The sequence below is a fragment of the Siphateles boraxobius genome, unplaced genomic scaffold, assembly GCF_051911475.1.
Source record: "Siphateles boraxobius isolate OS27281-9 unplaced genomic scaffold, OSU_SipBor_1 100, whole genome shotgun sequence".
Classification (NCBI taxonomy): domain Eukaryota; kingdom Metazoa; phylum Chordata; class Actinopteri; order Cypriniformes; family Leuciscidae; genus Siphateles; species Siphateles boraxobius.
The window spans coordinates 3,654,297-3,678,161 of NW_027508701.1; the positions used below are offsets into that span (position 1 = coordinate 3,654,297).

The 23,865-nt window shown below is 41.2% G+C and overlaps 1 protein-coding gene across 1 annotated transcript; it reads left to right on the forward strand.

Moving 5' to 3' along the window:
* Positions 1 to 18: 18 nt before the first annotated feature.
* Positions 19 to 16,650, forward strand: LOC143746951 (uncharacterized). Its single transcript, XM_077239270.1, has 2 exons — positions 19 to 238; positions 15,661 to 16,650. The coding sequence occupies exons 1-2, from the start codon at positions 154 to 156 to the stop codon at positions 16,428 to 16,430; spliced, it is 855 nt and encodes a 284-aa protein (XP_077095385.1). The 5' UTR covers positions 19 to 153; the 3' UTR covers positions 16,431 to 16,650.
* Positions 16,651 to 23,865: the final 7,215 nt, after the last annotated feature.

The following is a 23,865-nucleotide window of genomic DNA, read 5'->3' on the forward strand; positions in this document are numbered from 1 at the left end:
TGAACTAGAGCTGATTGAGACGCACTCAGAGATTTACTGTGGATTTATTTTTCTTTCTGTTAATTATTCTCATCTTAAGCATGACACATTTGTCCAAACACACAGGAAAACTCCTGGAGAAACATCTGAGATCCACGTGACACTATTATAAAGATGGCGTTTATTAAAGAGGAGAGTGAAGACATAAAGATTGAAGAAGTGTTCAGCGTGAAACATGAAGAAACTGAGGAACAAACAGGTTAGTTTCATTCAATCCTTATTAAAATTATCTACAGAAATGAATGATATTTTTGAAGAATGTCATATGAGTGTCCTAATTAAAGCGGTTTTATCTGACATGGAGCGGCGGGTCTTCTCATGTGGACAGACATGTTTGTTGAGATCACATGACCAGACAAATGCTAATGCTGCTTATTATGACATGTAGAACATTAAATTAGGATAATAATGTGAAAGTAGCCTAAACAAAACCTGTATTCTGTGTAACATTAAACCTAAAATCTCTTCTAACAACCCCAGCTGTAAATTTTCCATCAGAAGTTGATGTAGGATCAGTTTCTTCTCCTGAACTGCATCATCACATGTGAAAAGTATTCAGTCTCAGAGAGATTGACACTAGCTCGTATATGATGCTGTTCATAGCTAAATAATACTAGTGTCATAATCAGAGTTGGGTATAACACACCGTTACTGTATTCTAATTACTTTTCGTGGTAACGCAGTAATGTAACACATTACATTTAAAATGTATGTAATTTGATTACAGTTACTGATGTCAATAAAATTAAGTTACTTGCGTTACAAATGTATTGTTAAGAAAAAAATATTTAGTAAAATGCCTTTCTAATCACGTTTGGCCGGCTGCGTCAGTATGCGCTTTAATGAATTACCGGAGAACGCGGTTCATGAGGCACACACACACACACACACAGCGCTACACGGTTTGGAGCACAGTCTGGCCGTTTCTCAATAGTAGCCTACGCAAACTTTGGACTTGCGTCCTTGGTCGTTCAGACTTGCCCAGTTTGACTCAGGAGAACGAACTCCCGAGGACGAGAGGACGCGAGTCCGGTTATTCTGCAAACGGAACCGCGGAGTTCTTGATCGTGTCACTCAGCAGCTCTGGCTACTCCGGTTATCTCTTTATGTAGCTATATTTCAGGCAACAATTAAACGAAATATGGTATAAAGTACAACTCTGCCTCTTTTCGTCAACAATAAAACAAAATATGTTATAAAACACAACTCTGCCTCTTTTCATTTAAAAAAATCGTAAACATAGGCTAATGGCCACACAAATGTGCGCATACATTGATTATCTTCACTGCATTATTTATAACAACACGATATATAAAACACAACCCTGCTTCTTTTTGTTTTCATTTTAAAAAATATGAAACATTATTGATCATTAAAACTGACATTTAACAGAGACAGACTTGTCATTTTATTTTATTATACGTGTACATACAGTGAAGAGAATGTATAGTAAAATAAATATAAAAAATATTCTATATATTTTAAAATATATAAAATAAAATTACACAACCCTGTCTCTTTTTGTTAAATGTCAGTTTTAATGCTCAATAATATCCAGTATAAAAGTATAAGTAGCCTAAAAGGTATAAGAATCTGTACAATTAGAAATAAAGCAAACAGTTCAGTCAAACATAAGTCAGCTCTCTAATAGGCTACAAAGTTAAAGTCACCTCTCGATGCATCCTGGGTAAAAGTGGTGGATCAGGAACACATCAGGGGTCTTGAACTGGACTTGGCTAGATGTGAACTCTGAATTGGAACAGTACTTGGGCAGCGACTGATGACGTTTCACAAGTCCACAAGAACATATTGAGAAACACCCCTATCTTCTGTCTCGCATGCGCGCTCTTTCTCGCTCGCTCTAGATTACGGGAGATTTGAACTAATTTGCGGGCATCAGGGAGCCGCTATCAACATGTGGGAGACTCCCGGAACTTTCAGGAGACTTGGGATGTCTGTATTCTGCAATATTAAATTACGGAAAGAACTGAGTTTCACTTTGTAGTGTATTCTTGTAGTTTTAATAGGTTTTCAAAGTAACTTGAAAGTAAAGTAATTAGTAATCTGATTACTTTTTACATGCAGTAATCAGTAATGTAATCAAATTACAATTTTAAAGTAGTAATTAGTAATTTGTAGTGGATTACTTTTTTTGAGTAACTTACCCAACACTGGTCATAATGACAAATATTTATAACGAAAATAATGCAATTACTGTTGTCCTCTTGCAGCTCTCCCTGTTTCAGCTTCATGTCTTAATTTAAAGATTACTAATTAAGTCACAGATCATGTTTATTCTGTAAAACTGGCTGAACATTTGTTTTCTTTAGGTGCATTTTTAACACGAGGGAGGGAAGATCTGGTAAAACTTGTGTTATTTTGGAAATCTTATGTTTTATAGAAATAGGCTTGAGGCCCCTGTTTCTCGAGTCCACCATTTGAAGTGTAAGATCTCAAATTTTCAACCCGCTTTGTATTTCAGGGCTCAATTTTATGGATTAGCCCGACCATATTAAAGTTATAAATGTTATTCAGTAAAGAGCAGTGGGTGATTTTATTTCTTTGTCCTTTGTTGTTTGATTAACATTAAAAACACAGACAGCATCAGGAATATTAGGCTGCTGTCACTTTAACAGCTAATGCACAGATCCAATATACTGTTACACATGTATTTTATTACTGTTTATATTTATTTAAGACATAACCGACTATGTTTATGAGGACACTCACCACGGACATTTTGACAATATTGTGTGAATATGTCTGTTTCAAGTGCAAGAAGATGCAAAAGCATCACGCGCTGTCTGAGATGCGGCTCTCTGGATGCACACTTCGGATATTTGCGCACAGATATTAAACTTTCGTGAGGATGCAGCACTGGCCCGATCGCGACAGTCACAGTTCCGTCTACTGTCATTTCATTTCACATGAGATCGCTGCAGTAGGCGAATGACAACGAGTCGACAATCCAATTTTTTTTCTTATTTGAGAAGTTGTTTTACTTATATATATATATATATATATATATATATATAAAGATCGAATATATGCTTAACCCGGGTTGTGACTGATTTATTCAAAAACACTGAATCATTCATGAATGAATGAGATGTTAAACCGAGGTCCTGACTCTCTGTGGTCATTAAAAATCCCAGGATGTCCTTCGTAAAAGAGTAGGGGTGTAACCCAGTGTCCTGGCCAAACTTGCCCAGTGGCCTCTGTCCATCATGGCCTCCTTATCATCCCCATATATACTGATTGGCTTCATCACGGTCTCCTCTCCACCAGTAAGCTGGTGTGTGTGCGTGTGTGTGTGTGTGTGTGTGTGTGTGTGTGTGTGTTTTGGCGCACTATGGCTGCCGTCACATCATCCAGGTGGTGCTGCACATCGGTGGTGGTTGAGGAGATTCCCCCTTCCATGTAAAGCGCTTTGAGTACCCAGAAAAGCACTATATAAATGTAACAAATTATTATTATTATATTGTGCTAAAATGTTACTTCAACAGCATTTCTTGATCCCGTTTCAAATGGTAGGTCAGTTTAAAGTTTAACTCACTTACCCCACTTTCCTCTTATATCACATGGATGAGTGACAAACATTTGTGATAAACTACTGAAAAAACTTTCACATCGATCTGTCGGCACATTTTCCAGCAAACAGCTGAGCTGCGGAAAACACCCACGGTTATTTCTAATCACCCATGCGTCTTATAACACGAATAAAACATTTTTAAAAAGCGCATGCATTTCTATCACGCGAAACAAGCGGACATAAAAGTCTCTTATTACGTGAACTACAAGGATTAAAAAAATAAATAATAATAATCTATCCGCCCAATATTTTCTCGAAAGGCAAAAAAAAGAACGGACAAACCCCCATTATGTTACAGCCGACTCGTGGCCGCATCAATAAAGGGAAATCAAAACCAAAGATTGATATGATGAATAAGGTTTATTACATAATTCTAGGGATTTCACAAAGTGCAATAAGCAATTTTATGCCCTCTGAAATGTCCCAAAATGCCGACAGACTAGGGATGAGCGAGTACAGCATTATCTGTATCTGTTAACCATATGAATTATCTGTATCTGTACTCGGACTGGGCGGGGCCTAACCCGGACGTGGGCGGGATTTAACCCGGAAGTGGGTCAGGTTGACTTGAAATGGGCGGGGCTTTAACCGGTATGGTATTTTAAGCATGCAATTGATATGGGTTGTTCAGAAATTGTTATTTATTGCTGATTAGAAAACTATTTACTCATTATTCTGTATCACTGATCATGAGAGGGGGGGGGGGGTGTTTGTGTTTTTGTGAGTGTAGCAGCTTAATTTGTAATATTATTTATAACACAACTACCTTTAATTTATTTATAAAATACAGCAAGAAAGTGTCACTCAGTGCGTGAAGTAAAAAAAAACTGGTTAGAGCCAGCAGACGGTTTAAAAAAAAAACTCAGATGACCGGCAGAGAGAGAGAGAGTGTGTGTGTGTGTTGCTAGCTAATTCATTTGTAATATAGTTTTATACCACTACTTCCTTTTTTTTTTTTAATGAAATCCAGCAAAAAGTGTCAGACACTCAGTGCATGAAGTAAAACAAACGGTTAAAAAAAAAAAAAAAAACTCCGACTGGCAGAGACGCAACGCGAGTCGCATTCTCTTGGTCGACGTTACGTCACAAATCATGTGACCTGCATAGCAACAGCCGCCGCCGTGTTTGAAGGGTAAAACAAACCGAAGGCAAAGCCCGAGGCAAATCAAAAAGGTATCTATTCACAGAAGTTTTGCTGTGGATTATGTCAGTTATGGATACCAACGGAATACTTTGTATTAATGATGAATGATATCTGTGTATGCGAATGTATGTCGGTGGTGAGAAGTGAATGTAATAAAACACTCATGTAAAGCGCTTTGTGACTAGCTAACGTTACATGTCTGTGAAAGGCGCTATCAGCTATATGAATACAGATCTTCTTCTTCTATTACAGAATGTCTTATCAATATATAGACAGTCTCCTAGCGCCTGCATTGACCAGGTACCACAGAAAGCTGTCGCTTGTAGGTTTAGCATTACAATATTGTCCATCGGCATCCAGCTGAGTCCTGGGAGAACAACCCAAAAGCATGGCCCAGGCTCGAGTTTCCAGACATACAATTACCTCATCAAATCCTAGGGTGGCTATTTCCATAACACCAAAAAGAAGGACACATATATTTTGTTGACAAGTGTCACGCAAGGTCTCTCGCTCTCTGCCGCGCGCTGCACAGTTTGGAGCACATACGTTATGTCCTGTCTCGCATGCACGGCTCGAGATTCCAGGAGATTTTAACTAATTTCCGGGCATTGGGGAGCCGCTATCAATGTGCGGGATTGTTATAGGTTAACTTTTTTAAACAATTCAGCGCAACTCCAAAAAGGAGGACAAATGAGTGTCCGGCTTGAGGCTGCGCTGGACAAGTGACTTAAAATCCGGACTGTCCAGACAAAATCCGGACGTATGGCCACCCTATCAAATCCCCTGGTATGAACACCATGTGTCCTACACTTGCAGTCATGTTTACATACCCATCAAGGATCGATTACATTAACTATGTAATCGATTTTTTATTAATTAAAAAAACAAAAAACTGTTCATTCAAAAGCACTGTGTAACAAAGTGGCTGTAATGAGCTCAGTCTGTCAGTGGCATGTCAGTGAGGGACACAGTTTTTTCCAAAAAAAAAGCCAATAAAGGCTAACTGCATAAATGTATAGTTTTTAGGCATTATTCTCTGCGCTTGTTTATCTTCCGCTTTCGTGTTGCTTAATGGCGGGCGCTTGTTGTTTTACCCTTCGCCGCGTTGCTATGCGCGCGCAGTGCATTATAGGAGTAAAATTCCCGGATGTCCGACCTTGAGAATTCTACCAAGCACCACGTCTGAACAAACCCCAGGTTTACCAGAACTCTACTGGTTAATAAGTAAGTGTACTACAAACCGAAGTAAAAAACAAACCTGAAGCTGAAGAAACCCTAAACGTTAACGGAAAAAAGACCCGCGAACCTGAGTGACTGAGGGAGAGACAGAGGGAGAGAGTGTTCTGTGTGTGAGTGAGCAGAGCGGGACACAGCAGCACAATAAATCAAATCTGTATGCGTGTAGGGGAGGGGCGTTGTGACTAGTCTATCACAGAACGCAGACACAGTCAGCTACCCAATGAGGATTTTTATTCAATCCGAGCACAGATATTGACTCGTATTACTCGTATTATACTCGTACTCGGCAAAAGTGCTTTATCCGTACCGGATACTCGTTTCAGCCGAGTATCCGGCTCAACTCTACGACAGACCAAAGATCCTGTTGTAGCGAGGAAACGAGTCCAGCCCGAGTTGATGTCGCCTCTCCGTCGCCCCTCATGCACGGCACCGAAACACATATACCTCCACCTCCTACTCTGAGTCTGGTGTTCCTCCTCTCCGCTGCCCCCTACAAAACCAAGAGAAATACAAAATCATAAAAAATACAAAGAAAACACACCCATAACAATATTAACTTGTTTATGGCACTGTTGCTTGAAACCAATGTCACATTTGCAATAATGTACATATTCAAGAAAGAAACCTGTGTGTTTGCTTGTGTGTAAAAAGAGAAAGGAAATCATTACAGGGGTAGGGATGCTAACCGATGACCGTTTGACCGATGGTTGACCGTATCAACGTTAACCGATCAAAGTTGTCGGTAGTCGGTTAAAAAAAAAAAGTGATCTCTAAATTAGGCTAAACGCTACTACAGTTAGCCATCTCATTCCAAGATATGTTTGTGTGAAGTGAACAAATCCCTCACACTCAATTTTTCATAACTCGCCTGTTTGTACTTAATAAACCAATAAAAACATTTGGCGCGAGCCGGTCACAGCGTTTGGGTTCGCGCGCTCAAAAGGTTTGCGAAAAGTAAAGGCTACAGGCTAAAACATTCGACGTCAGAGCCAGGGCAGACGACAGGATGAAGCGTGCAAAGAAAAGTAGTGTGTAGTGTGTGACCATTTCACCAAAAAGAATGACACAGATGTAAGCTGCAACTTGTGTGATACAGTGCTTAAATACAGTAGGCCTACATCATCTATGATGTATCACCTGAAAACGCGACTTGTTCTGTCCGTTATTAGAAGGCACACAGTGAGTTAGACCTGCCTTGGCCGGTGCGTCACTTACGCGTTCTGAAAGTGCCTGTTTTATCCATTGGTTTTATCGTGTTCAGTCTATTAGGCAACATTCCTCATAAGATGGGCTTAGATTTGGAAATACATGACATCTACATTTCAGTGGTAACAGATAAGGTGATGATGATCATCATCTTTCTTTATTATTGTTAGCACTACCTCAAACAAAAGCGTCGTCTCTTCATTTTCTTAAATGAGACGCTGCAATGTTTCAAATGAGCTTCTAACGCTAGACTAACGCCTTTATTTTCAACGCGATCACCTTGTACCCAAACCATTTCAAAACTAAGGAGCCATTTGTCCTCCGATTACATACAAGCTCCTCGGCGCCGCGTTTGCGGGACTCATGTTTCACGCTGTAGGGGATTTAAAAAAAGTGACGTGAGTGGAAGGGCGGCGCCGGGTGTGTGTGTGTGTGTGTGTGTGTGTGTGTGTGTGTGAGCGGGAGGCAGAGCGGCAGAGAGATGCGACAGAGTTGCGAAATTGCAGGCGCAGCTCGAAATGGCTGTTATTTCAAATAGCGTGGCATATTTTAAACTAATCGGTTAACCGGTTTCAACCGGCTAATGAGGCTCGGTGGTCGGTCAAGAAAATTTTTAGTTTTCGCCATCCCTATTACAGGGCCATATTTGCCTCCATATTAAAAATAATAATAATAACAATTAATTAATTTTAATGTTGTTTTTTACGCCACAATCCTTTATTTCTGATCCAGGTCCCAATTCTTCATCTTTTCACGTACGCTAGAGTCCGCTTCACATTTAACTCATAATTTAACTCAATGCATCCGCTTGTCGGAGAAAGTGTTAAGGGCAGTATGAACTGAAGCAGATATTTATGTATTTTTTAGGTAATGTCACGATTTGGTCTTGTCTTGGTCACGTTTTGGTTTGTTAATGTCATGTTCCATGTCTGTCATGTGATTCCCTGTTTGTCATGTGATCCTGCCATGTGTCTTGTCATTGGTTGATCGTCTGTTCATTGTTCACAGGTGTGTCTTGTCTTGTCATTAGTCTGTGTATTTAAGCCCTCATGTTTGCCATGTGTCCTGGTCAAGTTCTGTAAAAAGGATCCACTGGAGGCAAGTGTAGATGAGAACCCAAGTGCAGTTTATTTATAAACAAGATTAGACAATAAAACAAAAGCATGGCGTGGCATGAACTCAAAATCATAAGCATGAACATGAGATAACGGTCAACAACAGTGGTTACAGAAGAACAAAACTTGACCAGGACACATGGCAAACATGAGAGCTTAAATACAGACTAATGACAAGACAAGACACACCTGTGAACAATGAACAGACGATTAACCAATGACAAGACACATGGCAGGATCACATGACAAACAAGGAATCACATGACAGACATGGAACATGACATTAACAAACCAAATCGTGACAGGTAATTAGCTAACCTTGATTATGATAATGAAGCACTACTTAACTATAGAACTTTAGTAATGAGAAGTGAAACTTGGTAACCATGTATGAATGGTTAAATGGTATAAATTTGTCATTTTAACTGAAGTGAAGGACTGGTGGTGGTGCTTAATATATTGTTGGCCATTCAGTTACTGTGAAAAATAGATAATAGTAATAGATAATATAAATTATTATTAAAAGATAATTCTACTACTACGAATTCTATTACTAATAATAACAATACAATGCACGTTCGCTAAAACTGGTTTGTTGTAAGGTTCTCGCGCTCTCTCTTTGCGTGTGTGTGAGAAACACAGAGCTCTCAGCAAAGCAACCGAGTTGTGCGGATTCACACTAGAGTTTACAGAGTATGTCAAATACAGGTACGCTGTGCATCCATTGAGCTGAATAGAAATAGTTTAGGTACAGATTGTTTGACGGAGAGCAAAACTCTCAAGCGCTCAGTCAGAGTGTTCAGGGAGTGAAAATATAAACTTATACTTGTCCTCTAACACAAACACCGGCGAGTAAAATCTTAGAATTTATTAACCAATTGCTAATGATTGACATTATTTAGTCGCCCAGAGTGTAGATTTAGTCGCATATGCGAGTGATTGACTCGCATTGTAGACGGTTGGTCTTTGTGTATAAATAGCCCTTATGTTACCATTGTCTCTTGTCTAGCTTTGTTTTGTGTGACCTGCTGTTTGGTGAGTTTGTCAAGTCTATTTATGGTCACAGTCAAGTTCTGTTCAAGTCTAGTTGTCACGTTCAAGTGCTCATGTTTATGTTTCAGTTCAGTTTATTTTTGTGTCATGTTTTTCATTTATCAAATAAAACTGCACATGGGTTCAGAATAGGGCTGTCAACGTTAACGCATGCGATTAATCTAATAATGTTAACGCGTTATTAATTGTTTTTACGCAAATTAATCATTTGATCAAGTTTGACCCCAACTTCTTCCTGTTATCGCAGCGCAGATGTGATAAGGGTACGGCAAACGCGAGTAATACGAAGACAGAGGAGACGATGTCCGCTCTGCTTAACGGCAAGTTTCGTAATAAAAAGCTTCTGATAAAACCAAAGTTTGGATGGGGGGGATACATGTTCAGAAGCCCACCCACACTGACAATTGATTGGTTGACTTAAAGAAACAGGCCAATCAGGATGCTCTCTGTCTTACATGCACTTCATGAGGCACACACGCACAAACAAAAATAAACTGCGCTGACTTTTTTCGACCAATGCATTACACCGGCATTAAGCAAAACAAAACGAATGGGCTGCCGATATACGAGTTTTATGGGACGTTAAGATAAAAAAAAAAAAAGTACAAGATGTATTGTCCCAAAAAGCACGCCGGCCCACCGGGGATTTGCCTGGTATGCCAGATGGCCAGTCCGCCCCTGTTTGTAACAGTTGTTGGTTCCTGCTAAATATGTCTGCAGTTCATATGGATGCCTCAACAAATTAAGAGATTGTTATCGAACATTTGTTAAATAAATGTTAATGGTTGAGATAATAAAACTGAAGAATCTGTTTCCTTAAACCAGTTTGTCATGCATTTATTTATTTCAACACTGCACTTTTACAAGTACATCCTAGTATTTTAAATTTGTGATTAATCATGATTAATCAAAGCCCATGATTGTGATTAACTCATTTAAAAATTTTAATCGATTGACAGCACTAGTTCAGACACATCGCCTTCGGTGGACTTAAATATTACACAATTAAAAATAGTTGTTTGATGCTAAGTCAAGTCATATTTATTTGTATAATTATTTTTGCAATACATATTGTTTCAAACCAACTTTACAAAAAGTTATTTTGTAAGAAAGGCATACTGTGTTTTTCTAGCTATATTGCCGGGAAAAGTGTTTTGAGTCCTAGCAGAACCGATCAATGCAGCATAGCTAGTTTAGGAATGCAAAATGATGGTGTTAGTTGAACAGTTTTGGGAACGTTACTTTAAAAAAGTAATTAGTCATAGTTACTCACTACTTGTTCCAAAAAGTAATTGAGTTAGTAACTGAATTACTGTATAATAAAAGTAACTCATTACCAGGGAAAGTAACTATTTGCGTTACTGTTTAAAAAAGTTGCTATATGTCAAAGAATTTGGATTTTTTTGAAGTAGAACAGACAGGTGTTTGTACATAACTTTCGATATTTATTGCACGTGGACAGACAGCAAGAGGTTTATCCTGCACTTCAAGTATTATCTTTGTAAGATAAGTAAACAGTTACACCATATAAAGTACATTTAACTCTAGCAAATTAAATCAAACTCTCTCAACTTGAGACAACCGGTCAAGTAAACAACCTGTTCTTCCAAGTGTTTTGTTCACAACAAAGTGTGTTTAGCTCTGTAGTCTTATTCTTTAATGAAATAAAATAAACTCACAATGTCAGACAACTGGTCTGGTAGATATTCTGAACTTCAAGTATTTTCTTCAAAAGTAAACAGTTAAATAATATTAAGTGTGTTTGCAGTTAATTGTAGCAAATTAAATAAATCAAACTCTAACCACGCCATGCGTTGCCATTTAAAGGTTGTATCAGCGATTGTGGGTGAAGTCACTTCTGTTTGTGTTTGAATCGAGATCCCAAACAAACCAAGTTAGCTCGCCCCTCCCTCAACGAATTCCAATTCGTCAGAATCAACTCGCTCACTAGCATGCCAATCTCACACACTAAATCCCTACAATCTGATATTTGCTAGAGCTATCCGAGTTTAGTCGAGCTTCACTCATATTTTTTAAAGAATTATATTTTCACACACAGTTTACATACAACTACTCACCTGTTTGCTACTCACCTGTCCAGAAGAAACAGTGCAACCTCAGCGTCCGATTTAAAATTTTTCAAATCTTTGAATTCTCTCCACCGTTCAAAAGCCTTCCTGATTATTATTCGTTTCTTTGACGAAAAACGAGGGTATTCCCTCGCCCTAATCCTCCTCCTCTTCTTGGGGATTGCCTCTTCCATGTTAAATGTATCTGATAGCATAGGGTTAATAGACGCTGCCTTATTCTTCAGCTCCGACTTCGCGTGCAGGCGCCGTGCACAAGCGCAAAAACAAACAACACCCGCCCCTGTCGTGATTGGTTAGAACACTGTTTATTTTGATTTTGAGTGGTGGTTGTACCCATTTGTTTTTGTGTGCAGATCTCAGAGCCTAGGCTGCCTACAGAGACGCGGTTTTTTGACAGCCTGCTTATGGGGCGGGCAGCTAGCGGATCGTTAGGAAAGATTAGATGAATGTGATAATTTTTGTTTGGGCCTGAAATCGCTGATACAACCTTTAATTCACTATTAAATAATAGATCTAGCGCTAAAATGTGTTGTTTTTTAACTCAAGCTGAGCGCTCGTTGCCGCTGCGATAGGTTGCATGGATACAGTGTTCTCTGTGGCTCGCGCAGTCTTCACTTGGACGCGCACTTCAATCTATCGCGGTAGTGGAGACTCTCTATTCATTCAGGTGAAATCACAAAATAAAATGCACACAAACGTGTTCCTGCTTGATATAGACTGTAACCACTGATGAACATTTTCAGTTTTGATTAGAGAAAAAAACCTATACGATTGCGGATTAGAACCCGTAACCTCTGACACGCTTGGCAAAAGATCTTCCACCAGACCATTTAAGAACTCAAACAAAATTTGCAGATCGATGGATTTATTTACAAATCCGGCAGAGCGGCAGTGGCTCAGTGGTTCATGTAGGTTGTCTACAAACCAGAAGGTTGGTGGTTAAATCCCCGGTTCCACCTGACCAAGTGTCGAGGTGTCCTTGAGCAAGACACCTAACCCCAGCTGCTCCCGACGAGCTGGATGGCACCTTGCATGGATGACACTGCCGTCGATGTATGAATGAGTGAATGTGAGGCAATATGTAAAGTTTGTACCCAGCACTTCTGAAAATACACTTCCGAATGCGTCTCTGTCCCCAGCACATTTCAAACCAAACTGACGCCCATGGTAATGCACCGCATTTAACATCCAGTAACGTTAACGGCGTTGTAACGATGGGAAAAGTAATTAGTTTAGATTAGTTGGATTGCCCCGTTACTGAAAAAATAACGTCGTCGGCTAATGCCTTTCTTTTAAACGGTCTGAGCTTTCCACTACACATGTCGGAAAATCAAGATGAACGCATCCAGGCAAACCTTTGTTGCGCATAAAAAAGTGGTACTGCCAAAGTATCATGTCCACTGATAGAGGAACCTCACAAGAATCGGAAATTTCCCATAGACTGGAGTGAGACGACAGGTGTCTCTCGAGCTTTTGTGATCTTATTTGGCGCCCTTTATTGTGTGACAGATCACTGTAATGTCTCGGATCAAGCGAAGAGGCTGTGTGGAGCACACATAAACTAATCATCTCTTCCACTTTACTACTAGTTACAGCACAAAAATAGACATGCTGTAATGAATAGAGAATGAAGACTCCATCCCCAGGTATTTGAGCTGATCTAGAGTTGATTCAGGGACACACAGGTAAACCTAATTGCCTCCCAGGAGTCCTGCCATCGCCAGCTCTTTTACTCCCTGACCGAACCCCCCTCGGCACGGATGTGTTAGCACAAAGCTGGGCCGGGGGCCTACGTAAATACACGTTTCCCTCAGTAAGCCTACTTGCACAGAAACTGTGCAAGATCAGGGAGGACGGGGAACAGGTCTTGATGGTAGCGCCTTACTGGCCCACCCAAATTTAGTTTTCTGACCTGACTCTTCTTGTGACAGCATCTTCCTGACAGATTGCCATGAGGAAGGATCTTATTTTTTAGGGACAGGGCACCGGCGGTGGTAGACACTATCAATCAAGCCAGAGCTCCCTGTTTTAGGCAAACTAATGCTTTGAAGTGGATTCTGTTCGCTGTGTGGTGCTTTTCCCGTCAGAAAGACCCCCGGAGATTCCCGATCGATTCTGCGCTTTCCTGTTGAGATAGAAGCTGTCCCCCTCCACCTGGAAGGTGTATGTGCGCCGGGGTGATGATGGCGCAGTGGATAAGACACATGCCTTTGGTGTGAGAGACCCGGGTTCGAATCCACTGTGAGACACCAACGTGTCCCTGAGCAAGACACTTAACCCCTAGTTGCTCCAGAGGCGTGCAACCTCTGACATATATAGCAATTGTAAGTCGCTTTGGATAAAAGTGTCAGCTAAATGAATAAATGTAAATGTATTTTGCCACCATTGTGGCACATCACGTTGCAGTGGACGGTAAGTCTCTAGTGTAGGATTACAAATTTATTTAAATGTTTAATTTAGATTTCCAATACAATAGTATTTTATATTGAGAAAGTTTAGAAATGATTTGACCAGGAAATCTCTGCAAACGGTAGGGGTTCCCAGCGGGATATTCCTGACCGTCCCATCTCAGTACTAGAAGGCTAGGCTTTTCCTGTTCTCGTTGTTTACCTGGTGAAGAGTCATGCCGAGCAAGTTTGAACACCTGTTATTTTTTTACTGAGACCATTTGTCTCATCTCAGTACGAGAAGTCTATGCCTTTCCTGTTCTCATGTCTCAGCTCATTTACATGCTTTGTTCATCACAATGTAATCCCTCCCCCTTGAAATGTATATAAACTACAATGTAAAGACTAGACTTGACTTGAATTGACTTGGGTACGAAGCAGACTACACAAATAAAGAATCCTGCTTAAATAAGTCTCCTGGTTTTCGCTTCTGAGTTTTTCTACACTGAAGCAGACTACAGCAAATAAAGAATCCTGCTTAAATAAGTCTCCTGGTTTTCGCTTCTGAGTTTTTCTACACTGAAGAAGGAAGTTTACAACACTAGGAAGGCACGACCTGGTCATAAAGTTTCTGAGAGGCGCCAGGAGATTAAATCCTTCCAGCCCGAGTCTCATCCCCTCCTGGGATCTCTCTGTGGTCCTTTCTGGTATCTAGAGAGCTCCCTTTAAGCTGCTTGAGTCAGTTGACCTTAAGATTCTGTCTCTAAAGACAGCACTCCTGACCTTGCATATTTCCATCATGAGGGAGGGGAACCTGCAGGAATGTCTGTCAGCAAATTGTGCCTTGAGTTCAGGCCGGCCTAGTCATCCCACCACTCCCTTCCAGGACCAGGTTGAGTTTCCTCCGAGCATCCTCCGCCAGTCCCGGGACTCAAGTGCATGCCCGCTTGGTCAGCCCCCTGTACTGGGCTAGATGCCAGATCGCCTCTGCCCCATCTCTGCTCCTTAAGTAGTTTTATCCCTGTCTAGGTAGGACCTACCGCAGAGGCCTTTCCATATGTAGCTCTGCCCCACGGGTCAGTCCATATGTGGATTTCCACATGTTTGTTTTCCCTTCTGGTAGGATGTGCCCTCCGTAGCGTCACTCTCTGTTGAACTAGGTAAGCTTCCCCAGCATTAATTACACTGGTCATGGCTTAAAAAAGGGAATTGAGAACCAAAATAAAACTTGAAATAAATAAAAAAAGGAACAGCAGCTATGACCGTCTCCATGGTAAGCCCTGTCCCTTTCATCCTGTTGGCATGGAGGACTAACATTCTGGGCTTTCATGGGGCGCTGGGTAGGTTATGACTCAACGGGAGCAGTTTCCAAAAGGGCATGCTACAGCTTGCCAGCATCTGCATCTCCATCACTCGTAACACTAATGTAACCCTTGTTCCCTGATGGAGGGAACAGAGATGGTGTCCCCCCTGCCTCAACCCTGAACCACCACTAAATAATAATAATTACTTACATTTATATAGCGCTTTTCTGGGTAATCAAAGCGTGATTGTACTCAAAACTCAGAGGTGATTGGGGCTTCCAAGTAAGACCCTATTTTTCATACAACATAACATCTCCGTTCCCTTCATCTGGGAGACATGTATTTTATGTCTTTACACTAAACATTTGTGCTGGCAAAAGTACTTGAAATCCCCCCAAAAATTACAGAAAACACCGATTTCAGTAGTTTTATTGCAGTATGTTTTTTGCCATTAAACTGGTTTTAACATATTTGTCTTTTTTTCACTTTAGACCTGATGGTACTGAAAGAGGAACTGAAAACTGAAAAGAGTCAAGAACTGAATAATATTGAAGAGAAAGATGAGAAACATGATTTCATGATCGGAGAAAAACCATCCACACAGACTGAAATGACTTCCTCACAAAAAAGAGCTGAGAAGACCAAATCTAACAGTTTTATCACCTGCCATCAGTGTGGAAAGAGTTTCAGTCAAAAACAAAAACTCAATGCCCACATGAGACTTCACACTGGAGAAAAGCCTTTCACTTGCCAGCAGTGTGGGAAAAGTTTCAGTCAAAAAGGAAACCTTAATGTCCACATGAGAATTCACACAGGAGAGAAGCCTTATACTTGCTCTCATTGTGGACAGAGTTTCACACATAAAAAAACCCTTGATTCCCACATCAGAATGCACACAGGAGAAAAGCTGTTTGCATGTGATCAGTGTGGAAAGCGCTTCATAACAGAAAAAAGCCTTAGATTTCATATAAACATTCACACTGGAGATAAACCATTCCCATGTGATCAGTGTGGAAAGAGTTTCAAACACAAAATAAACCTTAAGGTCCACATGAGACTCCACACTGGAGAAAAGCCTTACACTTGCTCTCATTGTGGACAGAGTTTTACACACAATAAATCCCTTAAAACCCACATTAATAATTCACACTGGAGAAAAGTGTTTGTATGTGATCAGTGTGGAAAGCGCTTCACAACAGAACTAAGCCTTAGATATCATTCAAACATTCACATTTCCTTCACTACTTTATATTTTGCTTGAGGCTGTTTGTTTTTTTTGCTCCTATGCACATATGAACTCTTCCTTCTACATCGACCATCTCGGGCCTCCAATTTTGATTATATAGAGGCGTCACTCCATTCCAAACTTAAAATCAAATTATTAGTTAAACTTCTGTCTTGCTGTGACATACCATAATATAACTGAATGATTACACATAAAATAAAATAAAACTGAATGAAATAAAGAACATTGCACAGCATTACTTGCTTCATTTTTAGTGAGAGAATGCACTGTTAATTTGTTAATCTGGACTTGAATATGACTTTTGTTGGGGTTATCTGATGATACCTGGAAGTTGGTTCATCTGGAGGGGCCTATACCATGAAGCCGGTTTAGGTGGCTAGCCAGCTTTGTTTCAGTTTAGTTTGCGTCAACCCTGGGTTTTAGGGACCATGAAAGTGGTTTGGCTTTTAGCTGTGTTCATCGCCATAGTAACTTACGCTCCACGGCTAACCTGGTCCAGGGAAGGTTATGTTCCAGGTAAGAGGTTGCAAACCGAACTTGGACCAATCAGCTGTGAGCAAAGTGACAGATGTCTGATGCGATAAAGTCACTCCTCCTGTTTCTACTCCAAATTAAAGGTCACAACATAGCAAATGATTTTTACAGACAAAATCGTCTGGTTTTTAGTGATGCTTATTTAGAATAATACATTTGTATGATTTAGATATTATTTGTGTAATTATTATACCCTTTATCAATCACACGTGTACAATTTTAGTTCATCAATTATTATTATGCAGTTTAAATGAATATATATATAAAGGTAATATAAATACGCTTTAGCATCAATAGATGAAGCTATAAAATAACTACATGTGAGCTTAAATGTTCAATTCTCTCTATACCTTTATCAGCTCTATAAAATAACTTCACAACTTTTACTTGCACTGATGGTGCGTTCACGTGCTATGGAAAATATTTTATTTTCCACTTGTGAACTGGTATTTACCAGTGTGTTGCGTTCAAGTGCTTTTGTTGTCGTAATGTGGTAAAAAGATGGAGATCTAGACCTGTTATTTAGCTAAAACTGTTTTAGGTTGCTTAAGTCATCTGCTACAGCAAGAAGATGATTTATCAAAACTCAGACGGTAAATAATATGCTGTATATTTTCTAGATCATGAATAGTAAATATTTTTACCATTCACGACTCTCGCGTTGCTCTCCGCCATTTTGAAAAGGTCAAAGGTTATCGCATCTCGTGCATCAAAATATTCTACGAGCTGCCCAGTGGAAAATACCACATGACGGGGTGTTCATGTGCATTTTCCACGTCGGCTTTTGGTATTTACCATGATTACCATAGCACGTGAACGCACCATGATATACAGTAGCGAGACTTTTTCTTTTAGTTGTCCTCTTTCATAGACAGCTGTTTTCTTCTTGCTGTGTAAATTTGTTTAAAATCTTACTATTTTAATACTTTTATTAATAAGTGAATTGCGCTGCTTCTCTCGCGAGAAATTAATCTCAGTTTCACTCTTTCTCAACATGTGATTGGCTGTTCGCTACTGATGTCAGACTTAAACTCCTAAACTCAGGATCAAAGCCTGAGTTGACAGAGAAAGCCTGGTTGGATTGGTTTGGTTTTGTCAACTCTAAACTAATCCTGTAACCCCGAGTTTGTTCAACTACTATCATGGTAGAGGCCCCAGGTGTCTCACTGTTGATTCTGACTAACCATGAAACCTAGGGGTTTCTGCCTAGTACATAATAAAGTAGTATGCTATAATAACAACAACATATTCAATGTATATTTATTAAAATCATAAATAGATGCTCCATTATTGGGATCTTACTTGGTCTACGTTCCTAAAGCCACCCATACACTAACCATATTGAGCCTACTGATACAGCAGAGCCGATTGTTAGCTGTCATCCCCTTGATTGTGCAGAGTGTCAATATTTCGTTCTCATTTTAGAGATTGATTTTTATTAAACCTGAAAAACTAAGCTTAAATGTTTAAAAATAAATAGTCCAAGATATGACACAAATAGAGGAACTTCCTTGAACTTCATCAGCAGTGGAATCATCTGGATCAAGCAAGATTACAAGCAGATATTAGGTAATGCTTATGAAGGGTGACATTTTTTATATTATGCTTACAAATATATTTACAGAATGTAGTTGGTTTATTTATGTTAATGACAAATCAGGATTTTACAGCCACACATGGCATCTTTGATGTTCTGCAGAACTCTGGTGAGGGAACAAGGTCACTGTTTTCATTTGGATATGAGAGACAGTCCTGTGGACCCAGAAGGAGCCATGTGGTCTTTCTATAAGGCAAAGGGACCCAACTGGGCGGTTGAAATGTGTTTTAGAGGTAACTGTTAGCAAATTCATGGATGTCATAATTAAAGCTTTTCTAAGATCAGACCCTACCACCCTCACCATTGCACCTTTCCTCATTCATCCTAATCTCTACCTCCCCTTCCGGGTGGCCTGTATATGTACCAGTCGTTCATCGGTTCATGCAGGGCTGCAATTTCCAAATCTCCTCGCCACCTGCCCATCAGCAAACTCCTTCCTCAGCCCGTTCCTCCTCAGCCTGTTCCTCATTGCCCCTAGTCACACCTAGGCAGGGCTCCAGACTGCGACCAAATGGTCGCATTTTTGGACGAAAATTTGAGAGTGTGCGACTGAATTTTACCTTGAGTCGCACATGTGCGACCAGTAAATCCCCCCCCCCCCCCCTCTATTATATTTTTTTTTTACAAGTTACACGTGGAAGGGGCGCGTCAATGAATCCGGAATGTGATGAGTGTGAGAAGAATAGGGAATGGCCACTGTAACTGGCTAATGTGTGGAGGGGGAGGGTCTATAATCGAGTGCGCGTAAACATCTGTGGAAGACAGACGAAATATCACAACCTGCTATGTGCGTCTGAGCAATGAAGCAAACTAAAAAAAGGAGGAGCAAATCTACGCATGATTCCATGGTAAACCAGAGATATTGCATTAGTTGTTTTCCAGATTCTTGTCATTTATTGTACATGCTACCTTATATTTTTTATTTTTCAGCTCAGCAACCTCGGTTTTGCATATTCTAAACTAGCTAGCTCTGGCTGCTACATTCCCAGAGTTAGCAAACGTTAGTCTGTTAACATGAATATTTGCAAGCCTCCTCCAAGCACAAACATCACATAGGCTACCTGTTGCATTTCACCATCCACTTATTTAGCTGCTGTCGCATCCCTTGACATGCCATCTCCTTTAACCTCCTTCTTTTTCTATTTTTAGCCCCCGACCGCTTTTTTGCTTCATTCATCTTTTTCGAGTTTCAACGATAACGCACTCCTGTGCTGCTGACTCAGCGCTCACGCGCGCGCCCCCGCCCGCTCGCGATACCCTTCTGTCAAAATAAATTCTATGATGGAATATTATGAGGGCGCCGGTGCCTACTCTAGCCTGTTAGTCCTCTAAAATATATATAACTTTTTTATATTTAACTTATATAACTTTTATATAGATGTATGTATATAACTTATAAAAAAAATAGATTTTTTTTTAACCATCGCTTTGGCGCCCCCATGATGCGGCGCCCCTATGCAAGATTGCCCCTAAGCAGCAAATCTATGAGAGAACTACGAGCACTTGGAGAGGAGTTGGGTGTACGTGTCAGCTTCCACATGTGAACCGGGCCCTGCAAACCTTGCTGAAACCTGGAGGAAAGGAAAGACATCTGCAGAACCATGGCCAGTTCACGGCAGTTTATTACGACATGGAACATTTGACTGCATCATCCACCAATGCCGATATTGCTGGGAGATCAAGGAAGTTCTGTATTTAATTTCAAAATTATTTCATATGGGAGGCATTCAAAATAACTGATATTGGTGGTTAGTGGTTAGTAATTGGTTATGTCTTGCAGGTCAAGAAGATGATGGAAGATGGAAGCTTTGTGGGTTTCTGTCACTTCTTGGCTGACTTGTTTGAGGCCATAAGCAAATTCAGCTGCCTTCTCCAAAGATATGATATTATTTTGCCTCAGGTAATGTTGACAGGTTCAGAAGAATATAGTTTAAACCTATTAAAACAGTGTTAAAAATATTTTTTAATCAAGGAATATGTAGCTTTTACCCTTTATGTTTTTTACAACTTAAATGTTTTACAGGCTGTGAATGGAATTGAGAATCTCCTTGCAACTATTGAGGCCATGTCAGTGAGATGCAAGCCGGGTGGTAGGCTGGCGGAATTACTGGTAGACCTTCAGGCCCAGAGAAGTTGAGCTTAAATTCTCTGCCCGTGCCAGAGATATTTCCCGCCACTATGCTTGGGTCGGGTCGGGTCGGGCCCTTGATCAAGCACGTCACGTGTCATGCGCAGCGTCTCCTCCACCCGCACGCTGTGCTGTATTGTGTAGCTTAAGTGCAACATGGAGCTTGAAGAAGTAAAGAAAAAAATTAAAACAGGAGAATTAACTTTGAGCAAGTATGAAGGAAAGTTGGAGGTATGGAAATATTTTAAACTAGTCGTGGGCAGTGACAACATATGTGTTGGCTTTGTTGAGTGCAAGTGCGGCGCACTACTAGAGTCTGTACGTGTTGTAGCCATTAAATAAGCGCATTTATAGTTTCATATTTATTAAAATATTATAATGTTATTTTTTTTCCATCTATGTTGATTATGAAAGTGAACGTAGATAGGAGGATGCGCAATATCGGGAGACATGGAGTGGTTCAGGCATGATTTTGACCACTTCATTATGTTTTGTTTTGTAGAAAGCCTTTCTTTAAAGTGAATTTCGTTTTGTATAAATTGTATCTTAATTTTAATAAATTTTTCATCAACCAATTGCCTGGATTTAATAAATAAGAAGCAAATATAGCAGACAAAATAATCATGACATGGAGGCGCCGGCGAGCCGCGGTCACCATAGCACGTGAACTGGAGCCATCTCATCATACATTAAATCAATTCTCGGCACGCTTATCACCGAATTTACAAATTCACATCTTGCTTGTTGCACGCACACATAGGCTATGTCGAAATAACATTATTAATAATAATGAATCTTTAAGAATATTTGATTGAATGCTGAATGTTGTGCTTGTTCAATTTAATAAAATTAAAACTTTCGTTGTGATAATTAAAATAATTGAATATTAAATATGGCATTTATTAATAGTATTTATAATATATATATATATATATATATATATATATATATATATATATATATCAATCAATAGCCGCGTTTCCACTGTCGGGCCAGGGCCGGGCCAGGGCTAACAGCGAGCCGAGCCGAGCCAGTGGCCTCACGCCTTAAGCACCGGGCTTGCGTTTCCACTGCCGGGCCAGTAGCCCCGCAACGCTGCCCTAAACCCCGCCCCTATATCGCCTTTCTGGATCAAACGTCATATAACCCAACCCATTTCAGCGGACATTATGAATTTATTTATTTTTTAAGTTAGGAAGATAGTATGTATATTAACTCACCGGCCGTGGCTGCAATAGTGTCCCGACTTGTCTCGCGAGTCGCCACTAACAGAGGGTTGGTGACCCAGCACACCGTCCATCAAGTCGAACATGGAAAGTTTCTTCTCTGAGCTCCGCTTTGTCCATTGTGCGTTTTAATTGCCTTGTACAATACTGCGCCCGCAACTTTTTTATTTTTTCCCGAACTTGAAGCGTTGCTCGCTGAATGCTTAGCTTAGAAAATTCAGCAACGATGTATTTTATAACGTCCTCGTTTCTTCACACGCCGCAAATTGACGTTGTACCCTTTCTTCTGCCCAAATGCTCAGAAGAGCTTTGGTATCTTCGACAGACCAGTACAGGCGATTCTCCATTTCGAGCAGCGATTATTTTGCGCGATATAAAAAAGTGAAATGTTCATCTTGCCGGCTTTGCCGCAGACCATAACTTTCCCTAACACCGATAAACTCCGCCTTTTACCTTGCCCACGCCTCTAGCCCGAGCTGGCCCGCTTTGGCCCAAGGTATTCGACGGGCCAGAAATCCTGGCCGTTGGCCCTGAGTAAGGCCCGATCAAGCCCCGGAAGTGACCGTGGAAACGCGACTGTCCCTGGCACGCACTAGCACGGCTCGACCCTGGCCCGGCAGTGGAAACGCGGCTAATGGTCTAGCACCCATTCAGCACCTGCGTTAAAAAATGAACTGGCATCTTCCCTGGTTATAACGGCCCACGTATTAAAATGGTCGGGTTTAAATCGGGCTCAGGCTCATAATTACAGTTAATGTGTCGGGCCGGGCTCAGACACAACGGGCTCGGGTCGGGTCGGGTCAGGCTTGATTTTTTGGGCCCGATCTAAGCTCTACAGAGAAGACAACAAGAGGGTGAGGGGGAGACACATTCAACTTTCTCTTTGGTTGAAGAAGGCCAGCTGGTAGCAGACGAGAGGATTTCTGGGTGTTACAGATCCGACAGTGTTGAATGAATTCGCTCGTGTCTCGGGAGAGCGTGGGCCACCAGTAACGGTTTTGAAGGTGCTGAATGGTGGCAGTGATTCCGGGATGTCCGGAGCTGGGAAGGGCATGCACGTGGTCTATTACCTTGTCTCGAAGTTGTGGCGAGGGACGTGAGAGAACGGCGCGAGGCCGGTGGTGTGATTGCTAATGAGCAACACCTGTGTAGCACACCGGTCTCGCATCTCTCACAGAGGAGCGGAAGCATAAAGGGGGAGCGACGACGTTAATGATGCGAGACCGGCGTGCTACACAGGTGTTGCTCATTAGCAATCGCACCACCGGCCTCGCGCCGTTCTCTCACGTCCCTCGGCCGTCCCTCGCCACAGAAGTGTTTCTGGCACAAAGATCCTCCCGGGAGGACAGTCCGTTGGTATCTCAATGTCAGCATTGGCTTGAGCGCATTCAGTTTCAATATCCCACTGAACAGGTCCGAGAACGAAATCAGGGCAGATAACAGGTTCAGGAGTCGGAGCAGTAGCCTCGGAGTCAAACGAGGTTCTCTCCTTGAGTGTAGGTCGTCGTGGGCAGTACAGACGAAAGTGACCAGCTCCTCCGCAGTACATAATTTGCATAATTTCAGGGTCCTGCGGCGCTCCCTCTACTCCTCGGATATGTGTGACGCGTTGATTTGCATAGGTTCGTCGGCGTGAGCGGAGGAAAGTGAAGCACGTGGTGTGGAGAGGTTGAGCGGAGGCTGGAGCGACGTGAGCGCATCAAGTTGTCAATCTGTATGGCGAGATGAACAAACTGATCAAAGTCCTTTCCCTCGTCGCGACAGGCCAGCTCGGCTTGTAGTTCGTGGCTGAGTCCCCTCCGAAAAACCTCCGTCCAGTTGGTTTGAGCAGCCAGAGTTCGGAATGTGAGCATGTACTCCGCGGCGGGAGCTTTCCCTGCGTGAGCTCCAAGAGAAGATCCTCGGCTCCTCTCCCCTCTTTGGCATGTTCAAAAACCGCTTGAAAACGTTCCAGAAATTCTCTGT

Bases quoted from the DNA above. Each gene is read 5' to 3' on its own strand.
- LOC143746951 (XM_077239270.1), top strand. From the start codon at position 154: ATGGCGTTTATTAAAGAGGAGAGTGAAGACATAAAGATTGAAGAAGTG. The intron at 239-15,660 runs GTTAGTTTCATT...TTTTCACTTTAG, and splicing joins AGAAACTGAGGAACAAACAG to ACCTGATGGTACTGAAAGAG.